Source organism: Protomyctophum bolini (genome assembly GCF_963924005.1).
Source record: "Protomyctophum bolini genome assembly, chromosome: 15".
Classification (NCBI taxonomy): Eukaryota; Metazoa; Chordata; class Actinopteri; order Myctophiformes; family Myctophidae; genus Protomyctophum; species Protomyctophum bolini.
The window spans coordinates 28,608,142-28,621,514 of NC_137876.1; the positions used below are offsets into that span (position 1 = coordinate 28,608,142).

The following is a 13,373-nucleotide window of genomic DNA, read 5'->3' on the forward strand; positions in this document are numbered from 1 at the left end:
CTTCCTCTAAAACCCCTCCCTTGTGTCGTTGCTGTAAATGTTTTCAAAATGGTTAAAATATGTGGTGCAACTCAAAATAGATGGGACCAGATTCTGGCCTTAGATTCTTATCATCCTGCCTTTGGATGACTACTATTCATTACTTCCTGTGGCATAATTGGTTGGCACTTAATTAGAGCCACATGATAATGTTGTCTTCATGTTGTTCATCTCCATAACACTGTTGCTATTATAGTCTTGTGAATTCATTCCAGTTGAAATGGAAACTTGCAATTTGAAGTGCTGTTTCTCATAGTGGCTCGTTCTGACATTTTTAACTATGCTAAATTAACTCTGTGATGTTGGATTAAGAGTTGTTCTGAAGAAAGCATTCTATATGCTTGTCACTGTGCTTCCACTATTAAATTAAGTTACTTTTGAAGACATAAAGTCGCACTCGAGGACAATAACCTCTTTCAGAGTACTGTCTGATGTCTGTTGGGACTTCCATTCTAAGAAGTTTTAGCTGTGGTTTTTCAGGAGTCTAGACGTCTAGAAGGAGGAGGGTCTGTTTGTGTGTGTGTTTGTGTTTTATTCCCCCCACATATTTCCTATACTTTTCGAAATATTCAAATGTAATTTGGAAGTCAATGTGGCTGAGATCGGGATAATTGCTCGTTTAGTGTGGATCCCAAGATTCACATGATTGATTAGATTTATTCTTTTAGGGGTAGCCTGGCTTTGTGTGTTACTGTGTTCCTCCATGACGTCATGTGGCAGGGCAGTCCATGGACTTTTAATGAAAAAAATCACACTTGTGTGAAGTGAGGGGCGCTCTTATCATCATACATCATCATGCATCATCTCATACTGGCCAATCAGACGTACATATGACGTAAATTTTCCCTTCAATGGTTTGATGTTTAATTTACGGAATTTTGACCTAATTTCTCTGTTCATTGTCTCAAATCTTGAGACGTGTGGGGACAAAAGCTATATATAGGAGCCCTCAAAAACAGGACCCCCCCCCCAAAGCAGAGGGCTTCAAGCCAAGTCTATGGACTTTTAATGTTTGTCTTTAAACGGGACCCTCTTGTGACGTTATGTGGCAGCCACAGTGGGTGCCCCTCACTTCACACCAGTGTGATTCTTTTTTTAACACGACACCGAACCAGACAGAGGATACTGAAAAGAAAAAGATGAAATTAACAGAGTAATCGACAGATGAAGCTTCACTGCCTCCCTGTGCACTACAGGATCCAGTTTAAGATTTTAAACTCATTTAGGCCTGAGGTAGATTCTAAAAACGCCTCTAAATCCTGACCTAAGTTTTCGGGAAAAACCTTGCCTGTGTTTAAATCACGTCTGAAAACTCACTTGTACTCCTTTAGTATTTTTCTGTGTACAACACTTTGTTTCAACTCTGTTGTGTTAAATGTGCTTTATACATAAAGTGGATTGGATTGGAAGCGTTTATTGACAGCGACAGTGTGCAGAGAGAAAGACAGAAAACGTAGAGAGAGAGAGTAGGGGAATGACATTCAGCGAAAGGTCTTGCCGGCTGGGAGTCGAACTGGGGGACCTACTGATAAGGGCATTGTGCCGTTTGGGTATATGTTCTATTTACATGTCTGCAAACCATCCTCGAAAGCGTGCTACAGTGCTGCCATGGCTCAACTATACAAACCTCAATGCTATGCTACTATTTGTTAACCAGTTCTGTACTCTTTGGTTGGTAATCTAACAACCATTGCTCTGTGTGTTTCTTTGTGCAGGACCATTCTGAAGGACAGTGGTTATTTCCGTTACCTCCACACAGCAGTGATTGTGAGTGGGACCATGTTGGTTTTTGGAGGCAACACACACAACGACACGTCTGTCAGCCTCGGGGCCAAGTGCTTCTCCTCAGACTTCATGGCCTATGACGTGGGTAGGTACCACATGTTTAGTTTTTATTTTAACTTTTTTTTTAAACCCATTAAGACCTGAGACTGATTCTACAAATCAGAGCATTTGACTGCGGACCCCCATCTCAGTTAAATATTTTCTTGCCCAATGGGTTCCCAGATTGGTCTTGCCCAAATATGTTACACACATCAATATGACATCAATTATGACTTCAGACAGAAGCCATGTAGCAATTAGACAATGTCTTGTTTGTTTTGTAAAGCCTGTGACCTTGACGATTTTGTCAAGATAATGCCTTGCGAAAGGGGTGATATTAGGGTAGAGGAAGGGGATATGTTTGCTCGCAGCAATTTCCCCCACTAAGTAATCCGGTCTGGGGATTTAAACGGATGACTCCTAGGTCTCAAGCTCATTTGTCTAGCCTTGACTCTCATCCCCAAACTGCTTCACCCTGAGGAAATCAATGAGGTAAAAACATCCAGAAATTGATAGTTTGTAATTACACCACTCTCGGGTTGCCCTACTAATAAATAAAAAATCATTGGGGGTTCTAACTAGGAGCCAGAGTAGCTTGGTCAGAATCCATATTAGATGCCCATTACACCACCCTTGCTGTAAACACTGTTCCAACGTTGAGATTCTTTCCTCATGAAGCTGCTCATTAGTGGCCGTGACTCTTCAGTCTGAATGCTGTCCTGAGTATTCCCTGCAGGCTGCATGACGGCCTCAGGATCTCTTCGTTTCTCATTTATGAGACATTATTGAAAGGCAGTGGAATTTCAATCTCCTCTGGGCTGTGGGCGGGGCACGGGCGCCCAATCCCTCCCTTCCTACACCCTTCCCTGTGCGACTTTGCTTTCTATTCACGAGGACAAATGTATAACGGCTCTACAAAAGAAGCCTTCCAACAAACCGCTCTCCCACCTGTTTTTTCCTCCCGCATGATTAAAATCTGTCTCATCTGCGGAAGTGTTGAGAGGGAGAGGATGATGGATTGTGGAAGCGCATGCCGATTCACCACATTAATTACATTCTTCATCACCGATTATCCACTCTGCATGCTGCACACCCTCCTACTGAACTGTGCAAGTCAGAGGAATTGTCCACAGATCAGATGCTATCGCCAATTAATTGTTTTCTTTTACATTTTTATTTCAGTTTTGTATTCTCTACTCAAACTCCTTGAATCACAACTTTTTGTCCCCCCTTTTTTTCCCTGTCAGCTATTAATTAACTTCCCTGCTCTGCTAGCTGTCATGCATCCATAATTGGACGCAAAAGTTGCAGAGTTTCTGCCTCTTTCTCCTCCTCTTCCTCTGTCACCAAACAGGCCACTGGTGCTGGTCTGTAATTGTCTTATAATTATGTTTGAGACTTGAGATGGGGGGGAGGTGGGGGGAGTTGATACTCTGGGGACTAATTGCCCCCCAATGTAATATGCTGAACTCAATTAGCATAGCATTTATGGGGTCTGTTACCCCCTTGATACTAGTAGATAAATGAATTCCACACTCTGTGCCAGTCTGCCAGAGTGACATGCTGTACCATATGTGATACCGGTCATGGACACTAGAGGGTACTGTCAGCCAGCAAATGCATTGCAATTCCTTTCCCCCCCTCAGGGAAAGCTATGATGACTTCTAGTTGTACTGCAGTGCAAGGGCTCAAAAGGACTTACAGTACTGCATTCACTCTTTTGTATGCAGTGTATTCCTGATTTATACGATCACATCTGATGTGGATCACCATTGTAATTAATACTTAATCTACACACTTGCTCCCCTTGGGACGTTTCTTTTCCACCTCAGTTAAGTTTGTATACTGTATATCCTTTATACATTTAGTTTTCTAGTTATTTGTCCATATCTGTGCAGAGCTGTTAAATTCCACAGTACTACCGTACCACAAGCTGTATTATGTCCCAATCATGTGACCATAAACAATATAATCTAATTATAAACCATTAACAGTTTAACTTGCTTTTGCTGAAAATTAGATTTTTCTTTTTTAAGACCACAGGTTTGTCAGAACTGTTGTCAGAACCAGGTTCTCTGCCTTCATAGACTTGTCATGATAGCTCAGCTGCCTGCTATCACTCAATCATTTTAGATGAAGGAGAACTTTAACTATATGAACCTGAAAATAGCATATCTAGAGGAACCAAAGGAGCAGACCTAGTATAGAGCCCTGGGGGACCCCGGTCCACAAAGTATTTAGGGTTAATTGCCTCAACGGCAGCTGAGGTTTCGGTGTTTTGCTCAAGGGCATTTTGACAGGAATTGTCAAGCGGCTGTCCACAGAGATTGGAGCTGGAGCTGTCTGATTATCTGCTTTTGGTGCCTATTCTATGTCCAGCTGCCTCGGAACACATCAATCATGTGTCATTAGAATTCGCTGAAGCCATGTTTGACCTGATAAATTAAACGTTTGTGGATGTGGGATCAGTCTCGTGACCTTCCAGTTAACACATCCGATTCTTTTACCGCCACCTACCCCCGGGGCACATCAATCACATGACATTTAAATGGAGTGTTGATGAAGAGGTGTATCATTTCACATGCAGGAGGGAGAAAAAAAGATCCCTGACCTTCTGGTTACATGATGTGACTATATGTCTAATGGTCACCACCATCACCATTATGTCACCTGTACTTGCTGTTGCTGATGATTTTATGACTACATGTGTGGAAAGAGTTTAGCTGTAGTAAGGTCCAAACGTGACCCCCAGGTCACTTCATTCACACTGAAGTAATTCATTGAATACACTAGAATGATCATTTGGTATGAGGAAAGGGTTTGCTCCCACAAGCATCAAAGCCCATGCATGACCTTCTGGCTATGGGATGCTATTCCGTCTCACCATAATTATATTGCATGTCAACCTAATGTGCTGCTGTATTTAATATGTGTAGATAGTTTAGCTGTTTCAGGGGTCAAATTTGTCCGCTTCTGGCTGTGGCCCCTCTAGGACACATCAGTCACATGCCATGTGATTATAATGTCATTGAGGACATGTTTGTGTAATGTGCCATGTTTGGCGTGAGCTTGACTGTCACAGGACTCTCTTGTGCCCCTGCCGAGGCCACCTTGTCATCTATAGAGACATTTGATTTCATATGAATTTGAATTATGACGGATTTCACATCACTTGTGTTGAATTCATATCATATTTTATATGATATGATTTATAAGACCTTGTTCCTTAACTTAAGCCCTATTTCGACAGAAAATAGCCAATCTGCAAGCTCACAAAACATCACAATGGGCTTGTAGATCGTCTATTTTGTACGCCATTGACAACGAAGGGACAATTTACGTCATCATGTGCCTCATTACGTCATATTGTCTCTTTATTGTTAATGGCGTTTAATGTTTGTGTTGGCACCGTTTGTTTTACATCACCATTACATCACCTAATCAACATGAGTTAGACTTTAATATATTGGCGCCCCTCACTTCACACAGGTCTGAATTTGTTTTTGTTTAGATTTCTGTCTGGAGAACGCACCCAGGGATGCCGGCCAGGGATAAAGTGGTTAGCATATTGGCAGATTTCTTATAATTTGGATATATGAGAGGAAATTCAAATATATTTGGTGGGTTATTGCAAGGCTCAAACTTGTGACCTTCAGGTTAAAAGAAAACGCCCCCCAATCCCCCCAGGGAACATCAATCACTTGTCATTTCAATAGACTCTTTCTGAGGATGTGTATCATTTCATATGTGGTAAGGGTTTTGCTGTCACAAGGATTAAAGCTTCGCCCTTCTGGTTATGAGATGTTTCTTATCCACTGTCATCGCCTGTCAGCACGGTTTAATGTTGTTGATGACATACAGCAGGAATAGTAGACTATATAGGAAGGGGAAAAAAGGAAAACCATATGTTAGACGTACGTTTCCAAACAGAAAATAAATCATATTTACACGAATATGTTGGATCGTCCACTCGATATACAGTATATCTGTTGCTGTCGGGGAGAAACTAATTTTTTTAGGGTTTTGATTTTTTTATCCATGCTTTACATGTTGGTTTCATTTCCTGAAGAAAAAAAAAACATTTTGGAGTTAGGTGGTTTCTTCTTCTTGGGTTTTCCTGATGTTGGCATCAAATGTGTGACCTTTGGGTTAACCGATGGTCCCTCTAACGGACTGCCCTGTAGGTCACGTCAATCATGTTCCATTTGATTTGCCGTTACATGTGTGATGTCATACATAGAAATAGGGTCAAAGCCGTGACCTCTCTGTCTCTGTGTCTATGTTTTACAGCGTGTGACGAATGGGCTGTGCTGCCCAGACCTGACCTTCACCACGATGTCAACCGCTTTGGACACTCTGCACTCTTCAATGACGGGTAATCATAATAAAACCATTTGACTAGGCTTCATATTTTAGACCTTTGCAAGTCTGTACGTGTGTCATCTTAGTATACTTGTGTGTACCCATTCCACTACAAACTCCAGTTCAACTTCACTTATGGATTTTGTAGCGATTTCTAAGTCATACATACCGTATGTACATGCAGTGCAAACTTTGTTTATTAGCCAAACATATGGCAATGCATGTATGATCTTCATATAAAGATCATTTTACTACAAATAGCATGTTAACATTTCTTAACCGAGATGACCCTTTCCTGCTGTCTTATTCATTTTTATATATCGATGGCTGAAGAGTGTATACACAACCTGGCTTAAGAATGGAATCCTCTCTTTTGTCTCTCACCTGTGTGGACTACTTCTACTGTTTTCCAATTGACCATATTCATGGAGACCATTTTTCTCTTCCGTCATACTCAAGGGGCATATGATGTAAGAATAAAATGGCCACAGATATGAGACTTGCATGTAAAAGTTTCAATTACACCATGACATTAGATGATTTTTCATTACTGTACATGAGTGACATCTATTATTCATGCACGGCTTTTTGCATTATTGGAACCTCATATGAATTTATTATGCTAGACATGGTGGTTGTGTGAGGAGATGAGTTATCATCATCAATAAGTCTTATCTCGGATTTACCACCCGCTGAAGAAGAGGTAGCGATCAGTTATTCAAATATCATATACTGTTATGGAGAAATGTGAGGAAGGAATATTACACTGCAAGAGTTGGTCAACTCAGCAATCATCCTCTTCCCTTGGGGTGGAAGTAAAGATGCCATTAATTCATTCATTGATTCGTTTAGTGTTTTATTCAGAAATATGAATCAATTTCACGCTTCATTCATTAACTCACACACGCAAATCATATTTTTTTCTGTGATATTACTGACGGCTTCCAATCCATCCATTTGTCCGTCCGTCAGTCCATCCATCCATCCATCCATCCATCCATCCATCCATCCATCCATCCATCCATCCATCCATCCATCCATCCATCCATCCATCCATCCATTTATACACTTCCTCATATAGTACATTTTCTTTCCTTCCCCCACCTCTTCTCCTCCACCTCTTCTCCTCCTGAAGGCTAATTAATTCATATGCCTCCACGCAAAGTTGAAAATCAGTTATTTACCGTTTCAGTTGACGATGTCAACTGAAAAAGAATCGGCTTCATCCAGGCTACCTCCTCCTTCAATCTCTCATCTTTCTTTTCCCCTCTTGCCTCCTCTTCCTCCCCTCATCCTCTCTCCCAGCTGGAGGGGGGGGCTCTTTTTTATTCCTCCTACCGCTGCTTCCTCTCCATAATCCTTGTGGATTTCGCAGTGCTCCGCTGGGAGGCACCCTGGCCCCCACCAGCAGGGGGGGAGCTGTCTAGGGCCGTTCGCACAGGAAGAGGGGTGCTTGTACGTGGAATTAACTGACTTGCTATGGAAGGGAGGGATGGAGGAATAGACTGTCAGACTAAGGACCGCTCCTGCACAGTTTGCCGTTCACACTCTGAGCCGGGGCTGACCTTGGGGAAGGAAGGGTGGAGATTTGTCTCTCGAGGGGGAGAGAGAACTGAGCCCATCTTTTTTTATTTATTTAATCTGTGTCTTTCATGTACCCTGCTTGTTTCTCACCTTTCTCTCAGCCCTGCCTCCCTGCTGGCTCGTACCTGCCATGTCCCGTCAGATTTGTGGAAGCTTTCATTTCAACATCTTCTTTCGTCTCTCTATCCCGTTGTGTTGCCACCGTCTCTCCTTTTCTTCTTCTCGCAATGTCTGTGTCTCATTACATCCCCCTCTTTCTCTGTCTCTAAGCCTCGCTCTTCATTCTTACCTAGTGCCTTTTGTCTCACAGATGTTAACCCTCATTCGATCGAGAGACAAGTTTGCAGTTCACGTCGTGTGCACACTCTGTATTCATCCACACTTACACGCTCTCTTGCCCTCCTCTCTCTGCCCTCTCTGCTCCTTTCAGCGTCATGTACGTCTTCGGGGGCTTTAACAGCCTGTTGCTGAGCGACGTGTTGGCTTACACATCTCCCAGCTGCTTTGCCTTCTCCAGTCTGGCATCCTGCAGCCAGTCCTGGCCGGGGGTCCGCTGCCAGTGGAACGCCACCCAGGGAGCTTGCATGCCGTGGGAGAGCAGCACCAGCGCCCCGGACCAGCAGCAGCTCCTGGTCTCCTGCAACGCCAGCACGTGTAGGTTGAGACGCATTTGTGTGTTATATATAGCAGTGGTTCTCAAGTGTTTTTAATATGCATTTGACCGCGGTCCTAACCTGACTCTGCCAGAAGGCAGAGATGGCGACTCGAGTTAAAGACTTCTACTTAAATCGCACTCGAGTCGCCACAAATGGGACTCACTTCACACAGGTGTGATTTTTATATCAAAAGTGCCTTATAAAGCCTGTAAACAAAAACGTACTGCCTGGTGACATAGATCAACTCTTGTGAATATAAATCCACCTGTTTGATTCCCATAGCTGGGCATTCCTTCAAACACGCCTGATTTTAATTGCAGAGCTACTCCATTTTGAAACTTCAAAGTAAAAAAACAAAAATGACATTGCACCGGTCTTTAAGTAATGTCCCGAACAGAACTACAGTAAAGAACTAACTCTTTCTGAACACTATGTGTCGTTACCTTAAGCAGGCAATAATGTAATGCTAAAATGCACCACCCTGCACGGCAATGCAGCGCAAGCACACAGTGCTGCTACTGAAGAACCCCTCATTGTTATGTCAGTTTAAGTTATCAGTGGAGAGCTTCACATAACACGTCTTCATCCTGCCATGTTAAAATATAACATGGCATATTAAAAAAAAAGGTAAATCTTGGATTCCACCTGCCAGTTTGTCCGACGGGATGGGGAAAAGTTATTTTCTCATCCTTTTTACAATCCCACAGCCTGTGGCGCATGTCCCTACAATTTCATTGATCTTCAGCAGCTGCAGGACATATGCTTCTGCTCTCTTGATATTATTCTAGATTTCATTTATTCAATTATTTAAATTTCCCCCTAAGATCTCATCGGAATTTTTGGTACCGTGACTTTCAATCAGACTCCTGTCTCTCGGCGTGTGTCGCACATGCGGTCTGATCAGGCTTGTTTGTGATAGACAGCTGCAGGTGCAGCCTTGTGAGTCAGATTGAAAACGGTAAAACTTGCAGTGCGTTTAACTAGGGTGAGTGTTGGTGTGCGTACAGTATGGGTGATTGGATCTGGTGCGTCTATGCATATATCTATCTGCATGTGCCATGTTTGTGTGCAATTTTGTTTTATACCGTCTGTGTGTGCCTGTGTTTCTCTGGGTTTCCATGTCTACAGTACTGTACGTGCTAAAGGGCCAGTGTGTGTGTGTGTGTGTGTGTGTGTGTGTGTGGGGAGTGGTATGAATAATGATACCGGGCAGCAGGCCATAGCCAGCCTCCTACCCACTGAGACTCCTGTGTGGTTCTGCTGTTTCATCACGGCCACCAAAACATCCTCAATTTCCTCCCGACGAGGCCAGTCTCATTTTGCGGGAGGTCAGCTCCTACAGAGGTCGCGGGGGATGAAAACCGTGACTTGGAATATCTCTCACAGAATTGTAATACCGTGGCGTGTTGTGTTGGCCTCTGCTCTGTTGTTGTCTGGCAGGCGCCATGGTTACTCTCCACAGAAGTCTTATCTCTCTTGGGTTATACGGGAGATGGAGTTCTGCTCTCCAGCCAGATGAGTGGTGTCAGATTGACAGTTTCAGCTACAGTCAATCAGTGCAGTGGTCCCACAGAACCACTGCCAGGGTGCCGGCCCGGTTCCGGCGAGCAGCCCCACGTCCGAAACGGTAGAGAAATGACAGAGTTACCGTGTGGGCGTCCCTCTACTGTACCCTCTACTGTACTGTCACTGTACTGTACTGGCACACCCGAAATCATCATATATATACAGTTAATATGTGTGTGTGTTAGGTTGCGCACAGGTGGTGAAAAACAACCATGCTATTTTTGTGCTCATACCCACCCAGGCACCCACACAGGCAGGCAGCCAGCCAGCCAGCCAGCCAGGCACACACACAGCTCTGTAAGGGAGTGGTTGCACCACTCAATAAGGGAGTGGTTGCACCACTCAAAAACATGGTAATACATTAAATACATAAAAATAGTCATCATGAATCATACAGGTACGTAAGCTAAGAACAGTGGAATTAGTGGAATATCTATATAATGAAACTACCGGTATGTGTATACACAATATAATGCTATGTCTATATAAAATGCTATCGAAGTTATATAAGTTGAGCCTATGCATAGTACGCATGTAAGGTTGTCGAGGCTAGGGCAAGTGCTATGGCACGCCGAGAGGGGCAACAAAATGTGCCAAAAAGTGCCAAGCCGACCCTCATAACAATTTTCTCTGCGGCTCCGCCGCGTAATGACAAGCGGCTGTGTGTGCGTCCTCACAAACAGTGATAATAGCCGATCTGCATGAGGAATAGCAGCGCTCTCGTCGGGAGGGGGGCAGCACAAATATCCTACGAGTAGGGCAACCAAATGGTCAGCTACGGCCCTGGCTACGGGCTAAGATGGAGTCTGAAGAGCTGGGTTTTCAGACTACGGCGGAAGATTGGGAGTGAGTCTGCAGTTCTGATTGCTATGGAAAGTGCATTCCATCGTTTTGGAGCCAGAAGGGAGAAGAGTTTGGGACGTGTGGAGTGCTGTCCCGGCGTTTTTAGCGAAGGTACTTTCAGCCTCCTTGCGTCGGCTGATCTGAGCGAGCGGGAGGGTTTGTAGGGTCCGATGGCGGGAGAAGAGAAAGGGGGAGACATGTGAGACATTTGGCTGGTTGAAGACCAGGCGAGCTGCAGCATTTTGGATCAATTGGAGAAGCTTTAGTGCGCATGCCGGTTTGCCAGTAAGGAGGCAGTTAACAATAGTCCAAGTTTTGATAAGACTGATGCCTGGATAAGTAGCTGGGCTGACTCCTGGGTGAGGAAGGTGCAAACCTACAGAATCGAGTGGCCGCTGTAATGTGTGCTTTAAATGAGAGCTGACTGAACAAGGACAACTGGAACCGAAGTTACCAATGCGTAATCTATGGAAATAGTTAACGGTAGCTCCTATGCAGGACCTGCATGGGGCAGGACTCAGCTGGGAAGAAGAGAGATGCAGCCAGACATGCAGTGATGCGTTCTTCCACCTCAGTGGAAAGAGGGGGAACGGATTTGTTAGACAGGCAATCAATTTTGGCAAAACCACATTCCAATACTGGTGATTCCTCAACCCAGGTAATTGCAATTCCCGATGGCCATTATGCCATTATCGTAACAAGGTAGTATTTGGCTATTTGCTAATAGCATATTAGCTTGGAAAGTAAACTGGAAGAATCTGTCTGAGTGATTTTCTTTTTGAGTGCGGAGCTATGTGGGTCCCTGGGTCCGAGCACGGAAATAGCGTTTGGTTGGTTTTCACCACCAACTGTCACTGTTGTTATTTCAGCAGGTGTTTTCAAATCTCATAGTTGTGTAATTTTCCATTTTCCATCCAGATGCTGAAGACAAGATGTGTGACCAGTATGACGACTGCTACAGCTGCACGGCTAACACCAATGGCTGCCAGTGGTGTTCAGGCAAATGTCTTTCCATGGGGAGCAACTGTACCGCTGCCACGGTAAGGAAGCTGGGCCAGGCTTGACGTCGGGCCATGTAGTGATACAAACAGGCTCTTTACCTAACACTTACACTTATCGATGCGCGTGTCACGTGATCGGCCGTAGCCAGTGGGAAGAAGTAAACAAAGTGGCACGTTTTAAAAGCCTGTTTTGTGGTAATCTAGGTGCCATCCGCGGTGACCGAACACAACGTGGATGTTCTGGGGTCATTTCGGAAGTTGCTGTGTCGAGGTTACAATATAAACGCTTCTGAAGGTCGAGAGCATCTTAAAACAGTATGGATACTGTTTTAAGACGCTCGCGGTGCACATGCTGTGACTAATGGTGGATTTGTCGGATTAATGCCGGTTTAATGCCAGTTAATGTGAAACTTGAAAAGAGTGTTCAAGTGGGTTCACAGTTAATCTATTCATGTGTAAAAACAATAATGCACCCGATGTCAATCTTAACATTGCTGTACTAATCAGTAAAACTCAAAGCACCAGAACAAGTGAGACGTGAATTCCCCTTTAAATGTACTAATTAGCCTATGATAGGAAGGAACAATGGTAGAAACGGCAGTGAGAAAACAAACATTGGGTTAAAACAATCTAAAGGTATTTGGTCAGTGATATCTGATTTTGTCCATATCACCCAGCCCTAGGCAGGTGAGGGACTGAACCTACAACCTTTTGATCCATCCATTGATCTTCAATCGCTTTTCTGTAGTTGGGTCGTGGGGGCAACAGCTCCACCAGAGAGCTCCAGGCTTCCCCCTCCAGAGCAACATTAGTAACTTAATTCCCGAGGCGTTCCCAGGCCAGTTTGGAGATAATAATACCTCCATCTCATCCTTGGTCATGCCCAGGTGGGTCTCCTTCCAGTGGGACGTGCATCGAGATCCTCCCTAGGGAGACGCTCGAGAGGCATCCTTACCAGTTGCCTGAACCATCTAAGCAGGCTCCTTTCTAAGCGAAGAAGCAACGGTTCTACTCTGTCCCGTGTGACTGAACTTCTAAGGGAGATGCCAGCCACCCGGCTGAGAAAACTCATTTTGGCCGCCTGTATCCGCAACCTTATTCTTTCGGTCATGACTTTCGGTCATAAGCTTTGCATTCGGGCTCAGCTCTCTTTTCGTCACAACAGTGCGGTACAGCGACCGCAATACCGCCCCTGCCGCTCCGATTTTCCGGCTGATCTCCTTCTCTGTCCTCCCCTCACTCGTGAACAAGACCCCTAGATACTTCACCCATTGATGTCTGATTCCTAACCCTAACCCTAGGGCCTGACCTACAGTAAGGTTTCTGAAAACCTTCAAATTCTGATGAATTCTTTTTTTAAATAGTTATGTTGCTACATGTATAGCAATAGCTGATGAGACACAGAGAGCGCGCCGACATCAAAGGTAGAACAATGTATAGGTTGCATCAGGCGTCAATGTTCAGCTGGGGAAATGTCTCATTCTCTACAACCTTTTGA

The 13,373-nt window shown here is 44.3% G+C and overlaps 1 protein-coding gene across 4 annotated transcripts in view; it reads left to right on the top strand.

Annotated features, from left to right (window-relative positions):
- atrn (attractin) overlaps nt 1-13,373 on the top strand; it is a 135,716-nt gene that overhangs the window by 34,274 nt on the left and 88,069 nt on the right. For all 4 annotated transcript variants that reach the window (XM_080784406.1, XM_080784405.1, XM_080784408.1 and 1 more), the window contains exons 10-13: nt 1,755-1,909; nt 6,154-6,238; nt 8,240-8,463; nt 11,793-11,914. In XM_080784406.1, coding sequence (XP_080640532.1) covers nt 1,755-1,909; nt 6,154-6,238; nt 8,240-8,463; nt 11,793-11,914 — 586 coding nt within the window. The remainder of the gene's footprint in view (nt 1-1,754; nt 1,910-6,153; nt 6,239-8,239; nt 8,464-11,792; nt 11,915-13,373) is intronic.